The following is a 22,433-nucleotide window of genomic DNA, read 5'->3' as shown; positions in this document are numbered from 1 at the left end:
GTTTCCAGAAGATGAGTCCATTATCTCCCATCCACACACAAATAGCAGTGTAGTTTTCAGATATCATAAATGATACCTTTGTAGGAGTACTACATTTATTTGTTTTGCTCAAGAGTCCTTCAGTGAAACAGGGGCCATTAATTCCCTCTTTGTAGCAGAGTGAAAAACCCCATGGGTAGTTTCTAAACCAATTAAAAAACTCATGAAGGGCAATAAAGTCAATAAATAGTTACACAAGACAAACGACTTAAGTAGCAGGGTGTCACGCAAACCCAGTTTGGGCCGGATTGTTTACCTAGAGACACTGAACACTGCACTGCAAATATTGATGAAGAAAATCCCCAAAACAAATTAGCTGACTAATGTTCGGAATCTGTAATGTTAGTTCGCTACCAATCCGCATCGGTAAAAAGAAGCTGTCCATATTTAAATGCTTTTGGTACTTATGTGTACAATATCTATCACATGGTGATCTATGAAACATGACCTGAAAGGTAATTATATTCCCATTCCAAAAATATACAAGAGAAAATGAACAAAGAAGCCATAGTGAGGTGACAGGCCAGGAATCAACCACACCCCCAAATTGGCTGGCACGAAATCGTCAAAAATGGCTAAAACACCCCCTCCCCCCAAAACTTATTTTTTAGCAGGTTACTTTGCTCGTATCAAATGTCTCCAGATCTATTTCGATTCAGCATACATTAAATCCCTTATCTACAAATTGTCATGCTTTCTGCCAAAGGTGAACATATTTTCTTAAATTTGTGACATATCCGCCCCACTACATTGCGCGTGACCAGAGTCTTCCACGAGCTGCAGCCCGACATCTGAGCAGTGACGTGCAGTGAGGTTCATGGTTGCGGAGGCACCAGGGACGTGCGGTCAGGGGAGGCAGCCCCCCGTCATCATGAAAAGTAAAAAAACAAATAACAATAACATAAATCTAAATCTATATTTGTCCACTGGTCTGTGCTATAACTGCATGTTCTGTATGATTCCAATCATTTTGATAATTTTTATAGTCAAAATCCCTGAATGTGCGTATTCTCTGTTCAGATACAGGAGAGATGCGAGCTGCAGGCAGCGACGATGCTGAGCCTCCCCTCGGATTGCGCAATCCCATGCAAACTAGGTTGGAGCGCATGCATTATAATAACAATAAAAGACATCTATCGATCTATCTCATCTCTCTCTCTCGGCTCTATTAGCGAGGCTAGCGAGGCGAGCAGCGCGCTCGATCGAGAGTAAGCGCTTCGCTGAGCAGGCGAGCGCGAGCGCGAGCGCGCGCCGCGAAGAGATCGAGCGCGGCGCGAGCTCGCGCGAAATGCGAGCACGAGCGCTCGGCGCGCGGGCAGCTCGCGGCGCGCGCGCGCGCCGTCTGCGGCTCCTGATCCGAGCTATCGCGCGCGCGGGACAGCAATCGAGAGCGAGCGCTCTCTCGAGGATCATGACTATCATCTCTCGCGGCGATGCGTCTAATCTCTCGCTCTCTCTCTCTCGCGATAATCTAGCATCGTCCTCGCTCGCCTTATCGAGAGCTCTCTCTGCTCTCTATCGCTCTCTCGCTATATACCTCTCTCTCTTATCTCTCTATCTCTCTCTCTCTCTATCTATCTCTCTCTACTTCTCTCCGCTCTCTCTCTCTCTCTCTACTCTCTCTACTCTCTCTCTCCTCCCTCTCTCTCTCTCTCTCTCTCTCTCTCTCTCTCTCTCTTCATATTAGTATTTCCGCTCCTGTATTTGTTTTCATGCCTGAAATGTGAATGAAAATAGAAATATATAATAATTATATTAGAATTTGAAAACTGCGCGACACTCTTGTCTTTATTTTAATTCAATTTCTTCCACAGAAGAATGACAAATGTGACTAGAAGAGTCATTAGGCACATGTACTGTATATCCTTCACCACTAGACTGTTTGAAACTCAGTGTCCTTAAGATCCACACATGCAACACAAACCACCATTAGGACTATGAATTATAATCAATCAACAAATGTTTGATACAGAGGAGGATCTCCTCATTCATTCAAGAGATTTCTATGTTTTACTCAAATTCAAGCACATTAAATATTTTATGACTTTGATCATCCTTTAACAGTCCAGAACAGCTGCAGTACACAGACGGCTGTGGAGCTGTTGCTGGAGCATTGATACTATATATGTGTAGCAAATAACACTAATTATTATTATTATATATACATTTTTCTATTAAATGTACATTTCAGATATCCAAACATAAATACAGGGCCAAAAACATACATGGAATCCTGTGAATAAAATGAGATGGATGAATTTCAATTAACACATAAAAACCTAATTGTACAGGGTCTAAAGGATTTGTTTTGAGTGAAGCCCAGTGACAGGTTAAGTGATTGAGGATAGAGGACAGAGTACTCGAGGAGGGATATTGGGATGAACTCTAAACTTTAAAGGAATACTTCACCGCCAAAATGATCCTGTTATTGTGTTTTTTTTAATTTGTGAAGAAAACTTAATTTTTTTTCTTACATGCCTCCGTGGTGAGTGAAGAATCCATAAATGGAGAAAAGTCTTGATGAATTGAAGTAAATGGGGGCCGCGTTTAACAACAGCAAAACTATATCAAGACAGCCGTTTACAAACTCTCACACAGGAACAGACGAGTAGCACGCCTGCACAAGTGTGAATCTGTTGATGCGGAACATTGAAGTTTAAGTGAAAGTGCATGTGTTTGTGAAGTAGTGAGCATGGACTGATTAAATGAGACTTGGATTATACTGCACAAGTTGTGTGAGAGTTAGTAAACATATTTATTTATTCAATTCATTAAAAACAATCTTAGTTTTCTTTTCTTTTTTCACATGTGAGGAAAACAAAGTTCACAAATTGTGGGGTGATTGATATACAGATTATTTTGGGGGTGAAGTATTCCTTCAAGATTTCTTTTCATTGGAACCAAGAGGCCCAAACCATTAAAAACAGCCCCAGACCAACAGTACACTATAGTTCATGTACATGGGTGTCCACATACCTTTGACCACATCTTATATATTGTAGCATATATTGTCCACTATAAATATAAAGTACTCCAATATTTAGTTGCAGGTCAGCATCAGCCTCATGATTCTCTAGTCTGATCTCTCTCCTCACCTCTCCTCAGGTGTTGCAGGATGTCACCTGTCCTCAGCCTCACCTGTTCCCCGTTCTGCCCTGGTGGTCGAGGCGGGGCAGAATGTCTCGCTCAGCTGTAACGTGACGTCCATCGTGGAGATCACCTGGTATGTTCTGCGCTCAGATGAGCTGCAGGCTCTGCTGACGGTTAGAGCAAGTAAACTGGGAGGAGATACCGTCAACTCTTACAATGAAGACACTTTGCCTCGCTTCAGCTACGTGGGTGACATGAAGAGTGGCCCGCTCACTCTGCAGATCCTGGAGGTGGAGGAGAAGGACGCAGGGCTTTATTTCTGCACCAGCCGTGTTGAAGGAGCTGTTAGTTTTGACAGAGGAATTCATCTGGTTGTTGATGGTAAAAATGTCATATTTCTTATCTTTATTTTACCAAGAATGTTCTTGTTGAGATTCAGAATCTCTTTTTCAAGGAAGTCCTGGTCAGACAGCAGCATAAAAGATTTCACATAAAAGAACGAACAACCGACTTCAAACATAACAGCAAAAAAGAAAAGTTAAAACAAACAGCAGATATCATCAAACAATGAACTAGTGTTCAGTAACAGGACATCAATCCTCTTTTTATTTCAAATGTAGTTTTATGTCTGAGTTATGTCTAGTTTTATGTCTGAGGTCAAAGGTTAAAATAGTAGCAGAATTTTTTCAGATAAGAATGAACTTGAAAACTGTATACAAATCTTAAATGTTATTATTCTTGAGTTTAAGAAATGTATTTTTAAGACAAATAAAAAAAGAATACACTGATGAATCAGGATTAATGCTTTAACAGGACTAAAGGTGTTGAAAACACAAACAGCTAAGGCTGATGGGAATGTCGTTAGTTTTGCAGTTAAAACAAAAACAATTGGACACATTTAAATTTGATCTGATGAAAGTTATTAAAGTTATCACAATTCAACCGTGAGAGGAACATGAATGTATGAACCAGATGCCATGGCAATGCTTCTGATAATTGTTGGTATGTTTTTTTATCAAAAGCCACAAATATCAACCACATGGTCGCGCTAGAGGAAAAGTCAGAGGGTCACCAATCCAATAGGATTCATCCTCTGGGCATCATGAATAGTTGTTGATATATCAGTCTGAACTAATGTGTTGGATCAACCAACTTCCTCATTCCTTTTCAGTGTTCATGATTTAGAAAAGAGCTTTTAATGAACCAATAGTTACAATGTGACAGTCAGGTAAAACCAAGCGTAGGTGTACATCTGAAAAAAGGGCGACAAGACGTGATAACTTGAACCTATTGAATAATTTCCCTAAAATTAAATATTTTAGGGAAAATTAAATTAAATATAATAAAGTTCCCTCTAAATGCTAAAATGTTTCAACTGTATGAATATATATTATTGTCTGCCAACTATATATGTGGTTTTTACTGAGTGAAAGTGTCAATCATCCATTTTTATGTACCAATACATCAAGAATTGAAAATTAATTATGAAGATGAAATGCAAAGGGGAAATGTCCAGATGTATTATGTTTCTGTCATCTTTGGTATCTTTGGAAGCGTTAACACAGTCACAGCTTGTAAAGTTTGTAAAAATTGACACATTAGTATGAAAAGTTAATTGTTATGATAATCATACACATTTGTGATAACATAAAAAAACAATCAAAGAAAGTCATTCATTCACAAAAGCTAATGATAGATTGAAATAGTGTCAAGTTGCAGGCTCGCTATAGATGTTGCCCAGCTCAGATACATGTCATGGTTACATTTCTGTGGGAAGCAGAAGTTTCAGTAGAGACTGGGTTTCCTCTAATGTGGTGACGAGCACCATCAGTGGTGTTGGGTTTGCAGACCTTACAGATGTTTCTCAAAAACACTTTCAGATTTTCAATATTCCTACTGAAATTATGTAAGAAGCAATTCTTTGTTTTTCCCACTGGAGGTGTTTGGGATTTATTTCATCAGTTATATTTAAGAAATATTGAATATTGGAGTTCCAAAGGAATCAATCAATCAAAATCAATTGATAAGTGGATAAACTCTTCCTGTATTTTGTGTTTCCAGGAGTTGACGGGGAGCCGGCCAGGCAGCCATGTTTGAGCCTGGGGATCTGTGTTTTTCCAGCTTTACTCGTCCTCTGCTTCGTCTTCGTCGTTGGATTCTTCTCGTGCTCAGGTGTGGGGTTGCTTGTGTCTAAGTGTCCTGTACTTCTATCTTCATGAAGGCAAAAGTTTAGATTGAGAGAGGGGCAATGTTTGGAAAGTGTCTCCACCAATTGGTGTAAAGTACTCAGAACATGTACTAAAAACACTGCTTAATGGACAATTTTGAGGTACTTTACTTGCAGTAATTCCATGTTATGCTACTCTATTCTTATTACATAGCAGCTTTTGTTACTAGTTGCTTTATAGATTACAAATACATAATTAATTTTGTATATAGTTCTGAATATATATATATGGAAATAAAGGATAGAGACAAATAAACACATTTAAACTCTCAGACAAGTATCAAAATACCTCATAACATTTTCATTGAGCAAAAACACAGAACCCTCTTCATATCTTTGTGAAGCGTAACATGTTCAATTACCTTGAATCTATAACACTAGAATAACCAAAGCACTTTTAGGCATTGATCAACACAGTTTAATTGTTGATTTTGTGCAAAGAAAAAAAAGCAAACAATTAAAATGATCTTCAAAGGAACTAGAATAATTCAATGTCACTACTTTGTCAAAGGTTTGTTCAATATGTAGAAGCTACAAGAAATCAGACAGTTGACCACTAGATGGCAGCATAAATCAGTCTTTTCTTGCATTTAAGCAAATCATGTAGAGAGCTAAACTGCTGATTCAGATTTACTGCATGTTCACAGATGAAACCACAGCCACAGGTTCATTTTGTTTTTATTTTCTAGTAGTTACACCCATCAATTGTAACACTGCTGTTAACCATAGTTAAATAGATTTTTACAGGCAGCTTATTTGACCATAGGTCAACAGGATGTCCCCAATATAGTAAATCAAGTAAGGTTGCCATTTGAGAGGAAAAGCAAGAACAGTTTTTAATAAAATGTAAGGATAAAGGGCAGACTGATATGTTGGCTATTTATACACCCAACAAACATACATTTACTTGATTTCATTTTGTTGATGTTAAACACTTCAGATTTAATTAATTTCCCTTATACGCTTAAGATGTGGGTTATAAGCTTTGTCACGCCTGCATCAGCAGCAGCCCGTACGGTCGGATGGACTCCTGCACGATGGCCCTCGTCTGGACATCACTGCAGCCTTTTGGGACGTAGACCAACCAGATGTCCTCCCTCTGGCACTTCACCCTCTTCTCTGGGTTGATGCGGTTCTGTAGAACCACTTTGTACGTCTTCCCGTCCACTTTGGACTTGAACCTCTTGCAGTACTTCTCCGCCATCTTGATGTCTGGCGTGGAGTACACCCCTCTGCCCCTTGTTTCCCCAGTGATCACATGGGCTGCGGCAGCATCCAGAAACTTTGGCTCATCTTCCAGGCTCCCGCCACGGGTCAGGATGATGCCGAGGGAGCCGTCCATGTTCTGTCCGTGGTAGGAAACAGGCCAGGCGTCTTTCCCTGTTCCGAGCCAGATGTCCCCGTCATCATATTTCTGTGTGACCCGCAGGGCGACCCGGTTCCACCCACAGGGACGAATGTATTGCTCATCACCACGCAGGAACGTTTTGTTGCCATCCTGGGGAGGTGGACAGAGGGGTCAACAGGGTCAGAGCTAAATGCTAATGTGCTACATGCTAATCACAACATTTACTGCATCATTTCCTCCCGCATTCACCCACTCACTTTGCCTCAGTCACTCCCTCTTCCTCACTTTACCGTTGTCTACCTCACTCATTCCCTCCCTCACACCCTCCCTCACTCCCCTTTTCCTTTCCTCAATTTCACTTCCTCACTCCCATATTTACTCAATCCCTCACTTTTCCTTCTATTCGATTGAGAGTTGAGTGCGCGGAACAAAAGAGAACATCCAAAGTGATATCTATAAATATATTATATAGCCTACGTAATCATGTTATTCATCTTAATCCATTAATGAACTAATAATATTACCAATATTCTCGTAGAAAGCAGAGAATTAAGAAAGCGATAAAGTGCAAGTAAGTGTACCTTAATGTTTCTGAAGTCATAGTCGTACTGAGGGTGGAAGAAGTCCAGAGGATTGATCTTGAGCTTAGTTCTGAGGCTTTGCTCCGGCCCGGCGATGCCTTCGGTCAGCACCAGGGGGGAGCTGTACATGTCCTGCTCGTCAAGTTCGTGCAAGGATAGAGTCCCTATACTGGGATACTCTAGCTCTTTAAACCCCTCCTGCTTGTAAAACTCCTTGAGGGCCACGATGTTGACAAAGTCCTGTGGGGTGAGCTGGGAGGCTCCGCTGGTCGGCTCGACGCTGCAGTCGGAAAGAGCCGACAGGGCCTCCAGACACAGCTGAGAGTCAGTCATGCTGTTAGCAGGAGGAGGAAGGCAGAAGAGTGGATCGTTGGCTTTTCCCTTAGAAATAGTCTTTTTCCTCTTCTCTGGGTTGCCTTTGTCTTGAAGAAAGGGTAGAGAAGGAAGAGGCAGAGATCTCTACACAAACAGCTCGCCCTACTTTACTTTCACTTTCACTTCTCAGTCATTTACTGAAAGTCTCAGCCTAGTGGTGGGCGGCTCGATCATAAATATCGATGTATGTATCGATCAATACTTGCGTGATAAGATCGATACTTTCAGTACACAACTCCCGTTAAATCATTGTGGTTTTGCATGTGCACTGCAAACTAAGTAAGTATTAACACCGCTCCTCTCGCTCACCATTATCACTCTGCCCCTGCTCCTCCTCCATCCTCAAACAAATCTCTGGTATCGGATCGATAACACATTTTGCAGTATCGCCCACCCCTATCTCAGCCTGCTCTGCTCTTTACTGTCCAGGACACATTCAATGAGCTCATTTACCTATAGATTCAGTAAGGGTTTCAAAAGGACTCATCAGAATCCAGTTTAGAATAGTTTTCACATACAAGGAATTTGCTTTTTTGTATTGTGATTAATAAACATAGTAAGAGCAATTATCAAGAAAAATAAATATAGAATAAAATAAATGTAAGTATATTAAAAAAAAAGCAACATAATAGGAAAAAAATGCTATAAAATATGTACACTATGTCAGAATAAAAATTAAAAAGCTGTGCAGTTTCATATTTGATAACTAGATTCATAGTCAGTGAAATTCTGTTGAACCCCAGTGCTTTTTAAACTAGATTCAAATAGATCAACGGTTTGGCAGGTGGCTTGTGTAATCTTCCCACCTCAACTTCAATCACCCTCTCCAACATCTCCAATGTCTCCAATGTCTCCAGGTAAAGCAGCCGTTTGCTGCTGTAATCCAGTGAGAAGCATCACAAATCAGAGGGTCACAGAGGTCAGTAGATGGTGACACGTCAACAGTCCTCCTCTACCTCCTCATCCCTTTTTCTCTTCACTTCTTTTACACTTAACATACTATAATTGTCACATTGTGGTACAGGGGAGGACCCAAATGCAGCTTGCTAGACAAAAAGGGTTAACAAAAAGAGAGCTTTATTTCTAAAAGCTTAAAATACAAAACAAGGTAAAACGTAAAGTGAAAACACAAACCGGGGAAGACACAAGGAAGCACGAGGTAGCACGAGGCAACATGGGTGAAGAACCAACAAGGTAACACTGGGACAGACAGGGATATATACACACACACAGACACTAAACGAGGGAACGAGACACAGCCGGGGGAGAAAGGCAAAGACACAAGGGCAGGGTGAATGGACACAGGAGGATCAAATCAACAATCACAGAAGGAAAACACACAGACAGGAAGTACAACTAGACATGACACAAGGGGAGTGAGTTTTACTAAATAAAACAGGAACGACAAAGCCAGAATCGTGACAATAATAGTCTGTAATGACTTACTTGTCATTTAATTAAGTTAAACTAAATATTTTACCCCAACAAATATATCTAATAGCTGGTGATAAAAATTAGTTTCTTCCCTTATTCTTCCCTCCTTTCTTTCTTTCTTCCTTCCTTCTGTCTTTACTTTGCTTTTTCCTTCCCTGACACATATTGTAGCTTCTTGATCCCAATATTAAGGAAGCCAAGTGAGAAAAAAAATATTCTGGTTTTCTATTTCCTAATAATGATTTGATTTGCTTTCAGTCCCGTTTGTTTGACTTAGGAGCAGGCTTCCACACGTGCTGACAATATTGATTGGATATGAATGAAAGTTTAACTGGGAGAAATCGACGCGGTGTTACAGAGTGGAGGTTAATTGGTTTTCTGTCTCTGCAGGAATTGTCTTTGCACTATTCTACTCTGAAGCATGCAGACAAGCTCCGCCCTTCTGGCCAAGGAGGGACAGGATTGGTTGAAGAGGACGTCATCTACTCCGCAGTGACCAGTCGCAAGAAGCCAAAGGGATCACATGACCACAGATAGAGCGGCTCATTTGATTTTAGTATAGAGAGCTGTAGGGATGACATATTTTTGTAGGCTATTTTAGCATCGCCCTGGTTCCCTCAATAAAAATCCAATAGGATTTTTCCATTGGATTTTGGACTATTGCAGAAAATCAGCTCTGTGGCAAACAACCGTTTTTTTGATACTTACAAGTTTTGATCAGCGGGATAATATTCACAAATGAACACTTTTATGATTTTAGAAGCGTAAATGCAATTGCCAGAAGCAATAAGCTAACGTTAGGCTACAAAAGAACTACATCATGGTCACATGACTTAAACGTCACCACCACCAAGATAAAGGCGGGCTTTTGTTGGGCGTGATGTTTAGTAATCTTATTCAGGCACTTCTAAGCAGCCGCCTTCTTTAAGACACATAAAAGCTTCAAAATTCACAAGTAGGGTATTTTATTTTATGACAAAACATTAAACTCTCGCTTGTGTTAACCACAGACCTTACTTCAGGCATCTAACCAAAAACCCATCGACTTCGAGACGAGGGAACCAGAAGTGCAAAAAAGCTAAATCATTTCTGGGTTTCAAGACTTATTCCTGCAGAGCTCTATTCATGTTTTAACAGAAAGAAAACTGAATTAATTTGAGATTTCATCAACAAGTTTTTAAATACAAGTTTGACCAGTTTATAATATGTGATTCCATTAATGATTAAATTCAGTGTCAGGTACTTAAAACATTTATATACAAAGGCTTAAATTCTTAATATGCTGGAGAAACAAAAACACTGTCCTCTCTGTAACTGTAATGTTTCTTTTAACTATGATATATTATGCTATTTCACTCATCTTTTTTCATAATAAAATGCAATAGACAATATATGTAGAAATGATGCTCTACTTTGCTTTTACTTTCAGAGAGTCTACATTTTGCTTCCTTACAATAATTTACGTGCCGACTACACCGCAGAAGAATGTTAAAATGCTACTTTAACACTGTTACTGCTAGATAAATGCACAGTGATAGAAAGTTTAATTTTACAAACCATATATAGAGTAAAATGAAGCATATCAAGCATCCACGGTCATGTGTGTCTCACTGTTTTACATATGTATCTGTCAACACTTTAATAAATACATTCTGATATAAAAATGCTCCTGTCATGTTGAATTCTTAAAACCCGTCATTTATTAAATGCTTGTTATACACAAACACGTCCTGAACACAAATGTAGAACATTAAATTAAAAACATTTGATCAGGGTTATTACTGATAATGACTTGTGCAATACTACCTTCTGGCTCATATTTTCAGATTCAAGAGGAACAAAGAAGAGTGAAAGACACTTTTTACGCACTGATTTGATAAAGTTGTTTTGGTGCTAAAACAGTTGAATAAATTTGAACAATCTCCAAATTTCTCAGGAAAATCAAGCAATCGTTTTCATTGCAAATAATCTTTTACAAAATGAAATAAAATACTGAAAACTACAGTGAGATCAGTGAATTACTAATAATAACTCAAATTCAAACAGTCAAATTTAAAAATGGTGTTTATCAAACCTTTTTTTTTTTTAAGAGCTGAAGAAAATTCTTGTAAGTTTGAAACGTTTGTTTGTCAGTAAAACGTTCTAGTAGTGAACTTAAGCCTACAAAAAGATAACCATTATAATAGAAGCTAGCAGCCGGTTAGTTCAGCTTAGCATAAACACTGCAAACAAGGAGAAACCTGCTTGGCTCCGTCCAAAATCAAAAAGTACCAAAATCCGCCGACAAGCACCTCGTACAAAAAGTGCCAAAATGACAATTGTGGTTTTGGTATCAATCTTCTCCCTCACAAGAAAACGAGTACGCCTAATTCTCAAAATGTTAAACAATTCCTTGAAATATATGCGTTATGAATGTAGTTCTTAAGTGTTGTTAACAATAAAGTTAAGTGAAAAAAATAACAATACACAATATGTAAATCAGTGTTAATCACATGCATATGTATGGTTAAGAATAAGGTTTCATATATAACATTTCGTTGCCCTAGATATGTTAGAGGGCAGGATGCAGCAGAGGTCGTTTCTGTTTGGCAGCCGGTCCGGTGATGACAGAAGAGTAGATGACGTTGTGGTCGCTCTGGTCCGGTGGAGTCCTGCTGGGTCTCTCCCTCCAGTTCTGGCGGCCCAGAGAGGCATAATGGATAGTCTCCTCCGCCAGAGACGGACTCTCGTAAACCTCACACTCTGCAGAGATACAGGTGTATGTATGTAAGGTGAAAACAGACCTGTATTAAACAAACAAACAGAACAAAGGTATGATGGTGTTACCAGTTTGTGTGTTGGACTTCTTCCACGGCTGCAGCTCCGTGTCTTCCTGCATCTGTGCTGCAGACAAACAGAGAAAAAAGAGTTAAGGAAGGACATAAAGATGGCAGCAGTTTGGTTGTATCACTGATAAAGAAATATATCCAACAACATTTGAAATGTTTTTTTTACCATGGGGTCGAGAAGGTTTCTTGTTCCTTCAATTAGATTTAAAACACGGAGATAAAACGTTTTAACCCCAAAAAAGATGTCACATTTCACACATATGGAAGACTGGATATACATATATGAATGAATCATGCAGTGAATAAAAGTATAAAATTGAACGAAATGCAGAATTGTAATTGAGCAACAAAGTTGCAGAATGTAGAAGATAAATGAAAGGAAAGTGTGTGAAGTGATCAGACTGTTGAACATGAGTTCAGGTGCCTCCCATTTCTCATGATCGTTGTTTCTACACCTTGATTGGAGTCCACCTGCAGTAAATCCAACTGATTAGACATGATTTGGAAAGGCTCCCCCCTGTCTATGTCAGAGCTGCCTGCAGAGGTCAAAGTCAAAGTCAAGTGTTTGGATCTTGGGCAGGCTACAAAAACAATTCTCCTGCATTTGAAGGTTTTGCAAAAAGCACCTAAAGGACTCTGAGACTGTGAGAAGCTAAATGATCTGGTCATATGAAACAAAGATGGACCTGTTTGGCCTCAATGCTAAGCATCATGTCTGGAGGAAACCAGGCACTGCTCATCACCTGCACATTACCACAGCAACATTGAAGCAGGGTGGTGGCAGCATCGTGCTGTGGGGGAGTCACTGGGGCCCTGGTCAGGGTGGAGGGGAAACTGAACTTGTAGATTAAGTGAAGATGAAATGAACCACATTTCGAAACAATGACACATGTGGCTTTCTCTATATCTGATACCTGCACATCTGTGTTTCTTATTCCTCCTGCACTTCATGATGGTCAGTAAAACACAGACGACGGCCATGAGGAGGATCATCAACCCAAAGCCGACAACAGCAAGCATCAGCAGGACTGAGAGACCACAGACAGAACATCACTATCTGTAAACAGTAAACCTTCTGTATGAGACAGCAGGGGGCGGTGCTGACTGACCATTCTCAGGTCTCTTCTTTATGTCCACTTCATCTGATAAACGGAACACCAACAAATTAAAACTGAGCTCATATGATATTAATACAGTTTATTTCATTATACTGATAAAAAAACAAACCATAAACATTATTTTTCAACTGTGGCCAATTTATTACAAGATTGTAAGTTATGGATATGCACATGATAAGAAATAATATTAAACTCCAGATAAAATTAGATAAAATGTAAACAAAAACTAATTTTACTTCAAACAACTAACATAATACATATAAAACCAACTGATTTAAACTAGTCCACTTTTTCTGCTCCATATTAGATATGAATATTGCATATTTGTTAATGTGATGTGCATGCTATAAGAAGCATGTTTATTCATGGTAAATCACTACACGTTCAGAATTCAATACTGTAACCTTCATCTTCTAATGTGATAATATTTGGTTCCAATAAGATAAAATAGTATATGACTGGTAAAGTAAAGTAAAAATAATTATGGTTAAAGTTAATCAGCTAAAAACAATTCTATTAAAAATAATGCCAGGTATGGGTCGATAAATAAATTAAAACTGAGATGAACTAATTGATTGTGTGTAAAGAAATCCTACCTGTGTCCATGACGGCAGCTGTTGCAGTTGTACTGGTGGTTGGGTGGAAGCTGGTCGTCTCTGGCTGCACTGATGATCAAAAAAGACATTTTAAAATGAGTCCTATCAAGGCTGATGCAATACACACCTACCTGCTCAATATATTCCTTTGGTTGTGAACAGAAGACGTTTTGCTTTTGTACAGGTCAAAGTCTCAGGTCACAATCAACAAATAAAATACAAACAGTATATACAATACAAACAGTTACTGATAACCATAGTTCTGTCAGTTGAAGTATTTATCTGTTGACTGCGGTGTAAATTAATGATCTCTCTTTCAAGACGAGTCATTGCAATGATGTATAATGTGTATAATTATATTTTAATGTATATAATAACTACTACAGCTGTAACATTTACAAATTAAAACACCTTGTTCCTTTATCACAGTGTAAATAAGAGTTACAATGTACTGTAAACAAATCTAATTTAGTGTATTAAAAACTGTAAATTCTCAAATTAAAGCCTGTAGTAAAACAAAAGGCAGCTCTCTAATAAAGGCCGGCCTCAAATCATAGACTGTATATAAGAGGTGGACAGAGTCACCGTGACGTCACCCGTTGCTTTGTGCACTTTGGTTTTTCGCATCGAGTTCAGTGTAGCAACCAGAAGTGACCCGAGAGGGGGGAGCTAAGTATAACTGAACAGCTGAACAACAACAATAACAGTAATAATTTGATTTGTATAAGTGCTCAAAAGGCGCCTCCCTAGGGAGGTGTTCCAGGCACGTCCAGCTGGGAGGAGACCCCGGGGAAGACCCAGGACTCGGTGGAGAGATTATATCTCCTCACTGGCCTGGGAACGCCTCAGGATCCCCCAGTCGGAGCTGGAGGATGTGGCCCGGAGAAGGGAAGTTTGGGGTTCCTTACTGGAGCTGCTGCCCCCGCGACCCGATCCCAGATAAGCGGTAGACGATGGATGGATGGATAGTGCTCAGAAGGTACTGAAGGGCAATGTACATGTTAAAAACAGCAACAGAAACAGTAAAAGCAATGAGAGTTTCACTCACATATTAAAGCTGCTCTAACTAGATGGGTTTTGAGTGCAGTTTTGAAAGAGAGGAGTAAGGGACGGTGTCTGAGGTGTTGGGGGAGATAATTCCAGAGAGGAGGGGGCAGCAGTGGAGAAGGCCCTGTCCCCCCATATACGATGCTTGGGCCGGGTGAGTGGTATGAGGAGGCTGGCGTCTTCGGTTCCGAGGTTGCCGGTGGGAGTATGTCGGTGCAGGAGGTCAGTAATGTAGGAGGGGGCTAAGTTATGGAGAGCTTTGTAGGTGATGAGGAGAATTTTAAACTGGATTCTTTGTTGAATGTGGAGCCAGTGGAGGTTTTGAAGGACTGGAGTGATGTGCTCTCCGTTGCAGGAGTGAGTGAGCAGAATAGCAGCAGAGTTTTGGATGTAGTTCGTTAAGGGTTTCGGTAGATGTTCCCCACATGAATGCTATTGCAGTAGTCAAGTCGTGAGGTGATGAAGGCTTGGATGAGTGTTTCAGTGTCATAGAAGGAGACGGAAGGGCTTGAAACTAGCCATTTAGACCTTAAACTCGTTAGGATAATTAATCAAGTAAGAAGTAATTTTTCTCATCGACTTCTACACAACCTTGCTCCCTTTGGCAACTAGTGGAGTCGCCCCCTGCTGGCTGTTAGAGGGAATGCAAATTTAAGGCACTTCAACATCGGCTTCACTTTTCAGACATGGAGGTTGCCGCCTGCCTCAAATATAGGACTGGGGTAGAAAAAACATGATTTAAATTTAAAATATGATTTAATCAGGTTTAACAATGTATCCTTCATGGTGCCACCCAGCCTAAGAATGCAATTACTGGTACCGTTAGCCGTTCTTTCAATTTGGACAGCCTTGCATAAGCCTACTGTAATCTACAGTAATACACTAAGTATTAAAATAATATGCATTCCGATAAATGTGTTTTAGCAGGGATCATACTGACACAATCGTGGTGATTTATTCTCAAAAAAGCCTTTTTATGAAATGAAGGGATTCTGTCGACTGACAGCTTTTCATTTGAAATGGAGGAAGTGTTGAGTTTGTATGAGTTTGTAACAATACAACGCAATAAATTCAACAGTAGATTCAGGAGCGGATCAGAAAACAAGAAAGTCATATGACCAAATATACTTCCATAGTTCCATCTAACAGAAGGAATTAGAAATATATATATAAATATATATCTGATATATCCTGCTTCAGATAAAAGCCTGGCACCCTCTGCAGCTGAGGTGAATAAAGGCCACTATTTACGTTTTTTTTGTTTTCCAGAATAGATATTATTTTGTAGATCAACTTTTATAGGAACATTTATATGAAATAAAGTAATTAAATTCCAGCTAAACAAACCACCTGTCAGGATGGTGAGTCTGGCCTGCGGAACTCCGTTACACAGATACTCTCCAGTGTCCTCTGGCTGCAGGTCTTGGATCTGCAGGGCATCGTTCCCGAGGCTGAGCCGGCTCCTCTTTGGTTTCACTGTACCGTTTCTGAACTGGGTGAGGATGGCCTCCCACCTCCCTCCTCCCCTCCGGTGGAACCACTTCTTTTTTACTTTGGAGGAATTGCTGCAGGGAAGAAGCAGCGTACGACCTGCAGACACCCTGAAGTCCTGGCCTGAGGGGGCAGAGACGCAGAGTTATTATTTCTTTGTCATCTGTGTGTGTGTGTGTGTGTGTGTGTGTGTGTGTGTGTGTGTGTGTGTGTGTTGAGCGTGATAGCATCGCAACCGTGCAAGACGTGGTCACAAAACCTTACAGATGTTTGAAGATGGCCTGAGCAGCGAGCCCAATTTTGCATTTACAGTTGGTAATCAGTGACCCCTACAAAAACAATACAGGCACAAACTACGGGTGTACTGCGTGTGTTCGACTACATGTGGGATTAGTTTTTCATGAGTTAATAGCATTGGTTATTATTATTATTTTAAATGTAGGCTACCATATTTTAAAGATGTAATCAGAAATCCTTTATTAGTCCCACAACAGGAAAATGTACAATCAAAATGTAATCAAGATATCCTTGACAACGTCATTTTAATCCAATAACACAATTTCAAATGTAATCTGGGTTGATTATAGTTATCAGATTACTTAATCCATAACTAATAATAATCCAACCCTGTTGGTATATTGAAATTCAGTCATCAAACTGATATGCACAGCCTGACAAACACTGGATATTTTAGGCTTATTCCAATATCAATATTTTGGAGTTCACTAATAATGTTTACATTAACACATAATATAACCAAAACAAAGATTTTTGGGGACATATCATGAAAACTCACTTTTTCAGGCCTTGTGCACATACATTTGGATATCTGGAGTGCCTTCCAACCCACACACTTTGAAATAAGACAGTCCGTTTTTTGTGGGCTGCCTCGGTCAGAAAGCATGGATTCAACAAGCTATTCAGATTTGGCTCCCTTCCTAAATCACATGCAGTCGCATGCACGCATGGGTTCAGGGTGGCAGAGTTTTTTTGTTTTGTCCTTTGCGCCGACATAGTAGCCTACTGCTTTGTCTGGAGGGGGAGTGTGGCTGCTTGGATTCACAGGTAAAAACCCCAGCACCAGGAGTCACAGGGAGCTGAACACACACAATTGTTCCGGCAGCAACAGAACGTTTGACAATCTGGCTGGGGGTCGGGATCAGAGTCCTGAGGCTGAAGTAGCTCTGGCTGAATTTGATCTATCTGCTAACTGCTAACAGAAAATATTTCAGTCTCCTAGCCACCGCACGCTCTACTCCCAGTGAAGCAGCCTCCCGCTGACGGTAAGGACAAGGCGAGGAAAAACTTTAGTTTCTAATTTCTGCCACTTTCATCAAAACAAAATATCCAGACATGGGATCATGGCTGAATTATTGACAAGCCAACCAGCCACTGTAACCTCTTCACATTATGTCATTTTAGATTTAAATTTGGACACATCTTACACATTGCACCTAAAGAATTGTGACCAAGATATGTACTGAGACTGACAGTGCTCTGAAAAACAAAACATGTTATGGAGACACAATTTAGATTTCTGTACCACTATTTCTTATAGATTATATATATATATACAATATATATTTATATATATATATATTGGCCTACACCAATATATCTGCAATGACCTAATATCTGTCAATAGCAAACAAATAAAGCGTTAATTGTTGATAACTTTCAGAACGTACTGAAACAAACTTAAACCAGCGTCTGCCTGGAGAAATCTCTGAAGTGATAATATGATTTGAATATTAGTCATCAGTAGGCAAAAGGTTAGAGTAGTTAAAGGTATAAAACATACAACTGTATCTTAAATTATTTTTCAGGCATGTTACCCAAAATATAGCCAATCAGTCCAACTGTTTAAAAACACACATCTAAATAGTGGCGGGCGGATCGATCTTAAATATCGATGTATCGATACCAACGTTGGTATTGGTTTCGATCAATACTTGCGTGATAAGATCGATACTTAAGTTTCAGTTTCACTTCTTTACGTTCAGTACACAACTCCCGTTAAATCATTGTGGTTTTGCATGTGCACTGCAAACTAAATAAGTATTAACACCGCTCCTCTCGCTCACTTCACGCTCATCATGATCACTCTGCCCCCCTGTCGCACGGACCTCATCCAGGGGAAAATTTATCTAACTAACTGGCCCCCTTTGAATTTTAGTTGAATACCCCTGCTCTACATGATAGTAGATCAGCTGCTTTTCTAAGTAAAAAGTATCGGTATCGGTATCGGCAATACTGGCCCTGTATTTACTTGGATCGATACCAAATTTTGCAGTATCGCCCAGCCCTACTTCTAAATATGTCCCTCATTCCCATAATGCACCACTCCATAGCTAGCAGCGTACCTGTTAGCAGCTGCAGCTCGGCCACCAGCTGCTGGTTACATTCAAACTTCCCGCCGTCAGAGTCGTCGAGCCGCAGGAGGCAGAGGCCACCGTCAGAAACCAGCTGGTAGCGTTGGTGGTCCTTGTTGGTCTCGTAGCGGCCCTGTCGGGACACCAGAACCTTCCGGTCCTGATGAGTCCAGATTACATCAGAGCTGTCAGATCCACCACACTGCAGACAGATGTGGTGATCCTTCGGGACTGAAAACTGGATCACTGCTGGAGGACAGAAACAGATCTGAAACTCCCTTAGACCCAGGGGGACTGTCCAACGGGACGTTCAGGGAAGACTCCCGAACAGCTGATCCATTCCTGGCCAAACCGGCCAGTGGTCATAACGTTATTATGCGAGCATTTATTTTTCTTCAGAATTAAAAAATGTACATGTACAGGCGCAATAAAACACCTGCTGGGCCCGCACACGGTAAGAGGTTTTAAACCAGTGCGACTCCTCAGATGTCCCTGTTTGGTTTAGACAGACATATACGTACAGTGCAACACATACGATGCATATCCTATTGTAATTATAGATTTAAACACATGACGTGTCTTTATGACAGCACCCTATCAGCAAACAGAAATATTCTGCTGTTTTCGATGTGACCTGTGTGACTGACATCCTGCTGATGGTCCGTTTTTAGCCTTGTTTCCTGTTTTATCTCATGGAAACAAGCTCCAGTCATGTCATCCAGTCAGTCGCAAATAACAATGCAGGAAATAAACTGTCAGATGCAAGTGATTGTTATTCATGTGAATTTGAACATTTTAAAATGCAGAAATGTTTTTGAATAATCATTTAAAGTTATAGTTGGTATGGGGAACAAGATGTAAGGGCTAATACTTAATACAAAAAATAAATGTTATAACAATATTAATATTAATAACAATAATAATAATAAAAACATAATCATAATACAGTTTACATGTAGTCACAGAAAATATTGGCAATAAATGTTAGTTGAGTTTTTCCTCAATGTTGCAGTCTAAATAATAAAAAACTGTTACAAAAACGTATTTTCATTTAGTCAATGTATTTTTTGGTGTTTCATTGCAACAAACTACTTTAAATAAATAAAAACACATTTAATCTGAAGTATTTAAAGACATTTAACGTGTCTTTCATTTAGACATGAGGATTGTGAGGCAACATATTTCCATATGATACATTTTACACACCACTTCCAAAGCAAATACAAAACTACAGTTGTTAAAATACAAAATGCTACTATATGAATATGATACCCAGCTGTACCTGTGTAGTTTCCACTGCAATGAATCAGAACCGTGTGCAGGAACACAACTTCACAGAAGGTCATGAAACAGAACATTTTCAGATGAAAAGTATCAAACTGCTGAGCTGCTGCTGCGGATCTAAGCCTGAAGTTTCAGTGTGTGAGACACTTGTCCACTTGTTCATCTTCCTCTTCCCTGTTTTCCACTGAGCGTCATCATCCTGGAAAATGTAGGTTTGTTTTCACAACATTTAGCTGACGCCTTCAATAAGGACTGCAAATCAATGAAATGTTATGAAATGAACATCATTTTATCTGAAGACAACAGATGCAATATGTGACCTTTAAACTTTAAAAGGATTCTGAATTTAAAAGGTACAAAAACTATGAAAATACCATATCTCAATTGTAAACGACATTTCGACTTAAAATAGGGTAGGCAATTTATTTTGGGAATTATTGGACAAAACAGTGACCTGTACGAGTACTAGTCACTCATTTCATACATCATTCATGTGCTGATTTTGATTCTGCGTTTCAGAGTTGTAGAAGAATGTTGTAATTGTTTAGTCTGCTTATAACTGCTGTGCTGCAGTCAGAGAACACACAGAAGGCTTAACAATTATTAGAGAAAACTATAGAGATGAGAAAATGTTGCTAATAGTTTACCTGTTGCTAACCGCTAAGCCGTAGCGACCGTAACTTAAAAGATGGTTTCCATGATATGAAAACATGTCTAAACTCAAACAAGAGAACAGGACGAGATGGCAGGTTCACTTTTTATTTCTTTAGAAAAACATGATTCTTATCGACAGGTCAGAATCTACAAACTCATTTATTAGCGACCTTAATAGGGACACTTTAAGGCACTCTTTAAGTATTTTTTCCCATGCAAAAAAGTTTATTGAACATTTATGTTGAGATTTTACATGTGAAACAAAGTGAATGACACATTTTTACATCACAGCAGAACAATATTAAGGTCAAACTATAGACATTGCTCCTTGTTGTTTCCAGGTGCTTTGGGTTTCTCCAGTAAACTATATTCTGCCAGCTGTGACAAACCTGTGGGCCAACACACAAATACAGTCAACAGAAACATTATCTCCAATTTTAAAAGTAGTCTGCCATTTTACATATATCATGCTTTAATGGCTGTTTGTTAGTATACCTACAGTGCATATGTATTTACACAGTTCACATTTAATATCATGCAAAATTCAGAGTTACGTTTTTTATTTCCATCAATAAAAGTGTTGCTAATCAAGGACTAAGGGGACTCATAGTGGTGCAGGCATGACGTTTCTTTGTAGGCCGACCCGACTGACAAAAAGTCAATGGGATTTTGGATTATAATAGAAAATAAGCTCTGTGGCAAACAAGTTTATGATACTTATGGTTTTTTCAGAAAGATAATTTTCATAAATGCCACGTGATGATGTTTAGCAGTCTCACTTATCCAAAGGGATGAACCGGAAGTGCTCAAATGTTAACACACATATATACATATATATGTGTCTATATGTGTATATACACATATATATATGTATATACAGATATATGTATATACACATACACATATATGTGTATATACGCATATATATGTATATACACATATATGTGTATGTGTATATACACATATCTGTATATACATATATATATGTGTATATACACATATATATGTGTATATACACATATATATGTGTATATACACATATATATGTATATACACATACACATATATGTGTATATACATATATATGTGTCTATATGTGTATATACACATATAGACACATATATATGTATATACAGATATGTGTATGTGTATATACATATATATGCGTATATACACATATATGTGTATGTGTATATACACATACACATATATGTGTATATACGCATATATATGTATATACACATACACATATATGTGAATGTGTATATACATATATATGTGTCTATATGTGTATATACATATATATGTATATATACACATATCTGTATATACACATATATATATATATACGTGTGACCACACACACACACTAGAGTTTTTGATCAAATGTTGACGAGAGCTTCATCTTACCGGTCTGCTCCACCGGTGGAAGATCAGGGATGGTGCAGTATGTGGGATCATTTTGGTTTGATTCTTCTATTAAAACATTTGACAAAAAAGCATTACTAATGTATGTATACATATGTACAGTATATTTATATGTCTATGTGTATATATATATATATACACATGTATATATGTATATATATATATATATATATATATACATACACATGTATATATGTATATATATATATATATATATATATATATATGTATCTACATATATATATATATATATATACATGTGTATGTATATATATATATATATATATATATACATACACATGTATATATGTATATATATATATATATATATATATATATATATGTATCTACATATATATATATACATGTGTATATATGTATATACAAACCCAGACGTTGTGTAAAACGTAAATAAAAACTGAATACAATGATTTGCAAATCCTTTTCGACCTATATTCAATAGAATACACTACAAAGACAAGATATTTAATGTCAAACTGATAAACTTTATGTTTTTTTTT

General features: G+C 38.7%; 2 protein-coding genes across 5 annotated transcripts; both read right to left on the bottom strand.

Annotated features, from left to right (window-relative positions):
* Positions 1 to 6,016: 6,016 nt before the first annotated feature.
* On the bottom strand, positions 6,017 to 8,865 carry LOC115015908 (uncharacterized). Of its 2 annotated transcripts, none has more exons than XM_029443537.1 (4): positions 8,795 to 8,865; positions 8,467 to 8,536; positions 7,286 to 7,619; positions 6,017 to 6,854 (listed from the first exon to the last, which is right to left on the bottom strand). In XM_029443537.1, exons 3-4 carry the CDS (start codon positions 7,616 to 7,618, stop codon positions 6,345 to 6,347), a joined length of 843 nt encoding a protein of 280 aa, XP_029299397.1. In that variant the 5' UTR covers position 7,619; positions 8,467 to 8,536; positions 8,795 to 8,865; the 3' UTR covers positions 6,017 to 6,344. The 2 variants fall into 2 exon arrangements, with proteins under 2 accessions (XP_029299397.1, XP_029299396.1); XM_029443536.1 differs by having other exon boundaries at positions 7,286 to 7,707; positions 8,795 to 8,837.
* A 1,906-nt stretch (positions 8,866 to 10,771) lies between these two features.
* On the bottom strand, positions 10,772 to 19,974 carry LOC115015907 (uncharacterized). 3 transcript variants are annotated; one of them, XM_029443534.1, is made up of 8 exons: positions 19,829 to 19,974; positions 18,538 to 18,792; positions 16,034 to 16,297; positions 13,637 to 13,705; positions 13,032 to 13,064; positions 12,837 to 12,950; positions 11,921 to 11,977; positions 10,772 to 11,836 (listed from the first exon to the last, which is right to left on the bottom strand). In XM_029443534.1, exons 1-8 carry the CDS (start codon positions 19,902 to 19,904, stop codon positions 11,646 to 11,648), a joined length of 1,059 nt encoding a protein of 352 aa, XP_029299394.1. In that variant the 5' UTR covers positions 19,905 to 19,974; the 3' UTR covers positions 10,772 to 11,645. The 3 variants fall into 3 exon arrangements, with proteins under 3 accessions (XP_029299394.1, XP_029299393.1, XP_029299395.1); XM_029443533.1 differs by having other exon boundaries at positions 18,538 to 18,795; positions 19,829 to 19,965; XM_029443535.1 differs by lacking the exon at positions 13,032 to 13,064 and having other exon boundaries at positions 18,538 to 18,795; positions 19,829 to 19,965.
* Between the last annotated feature and the right edge of the window lie 2,459 nt (positions 19,975 to 22,433).

The sequence above is a fragment of the Cottoperca gobio genome, chromosome 11 (genome assembly GCF_900634415.1).
Source record: "Cottoperca gobio chromosome 11, fCotGob3.1, whole genome shotgun sequence".
Classification (NCBI taxonomy): Eukaryota; Metazoa; Chordata; class Actinopteri; order Perciformes; family Bovichtidae; genus Cottoperca; species Cottoperca gobio.
This window is presented reverse-complemented; position numbering and strand designations above follow the sequence as displayed.

Bases quoted from the DNA above. Each gene is read 5' to 3' on its own strand.
- LOC115015908 (XM_029443537.1), bottom strand. From the start codon at position 7,618: ATGACTGACTCTCAGCTGTGTCTGGAGGCCCTGTCGGCTCTTTCCGAC. The intron at 6,855-7,285 runs GTACACTTACTT...CCACCTCCCCAG, and splicing joins ATGACTTCAGAAACATTAAG to GATGGCAACAAAACGTTCCT.
- LOC115015907 (XM_029443533.1), bottom strand. From the start codon at position 19,904: ATGTTCTGTTTCATGACCTTCTGTGAAGTTGTGTTCCTGCACACGGTT. The intron at 18,796-19,828 runs GTACAGCTGGGT...TCTGTCCTCCAG, and splicing joins TTGCAGTGGAAACTACACAG to CAGTGATCCAGTTTTCAGTC. The intron at 16,298-18,537 runs GTACGCTGCTAG...CTGCCCCCTCAG, and splicing joins CGAGCTGCAGCTGCTAACAG to GCCAGGACTTCAGGGTGTCT.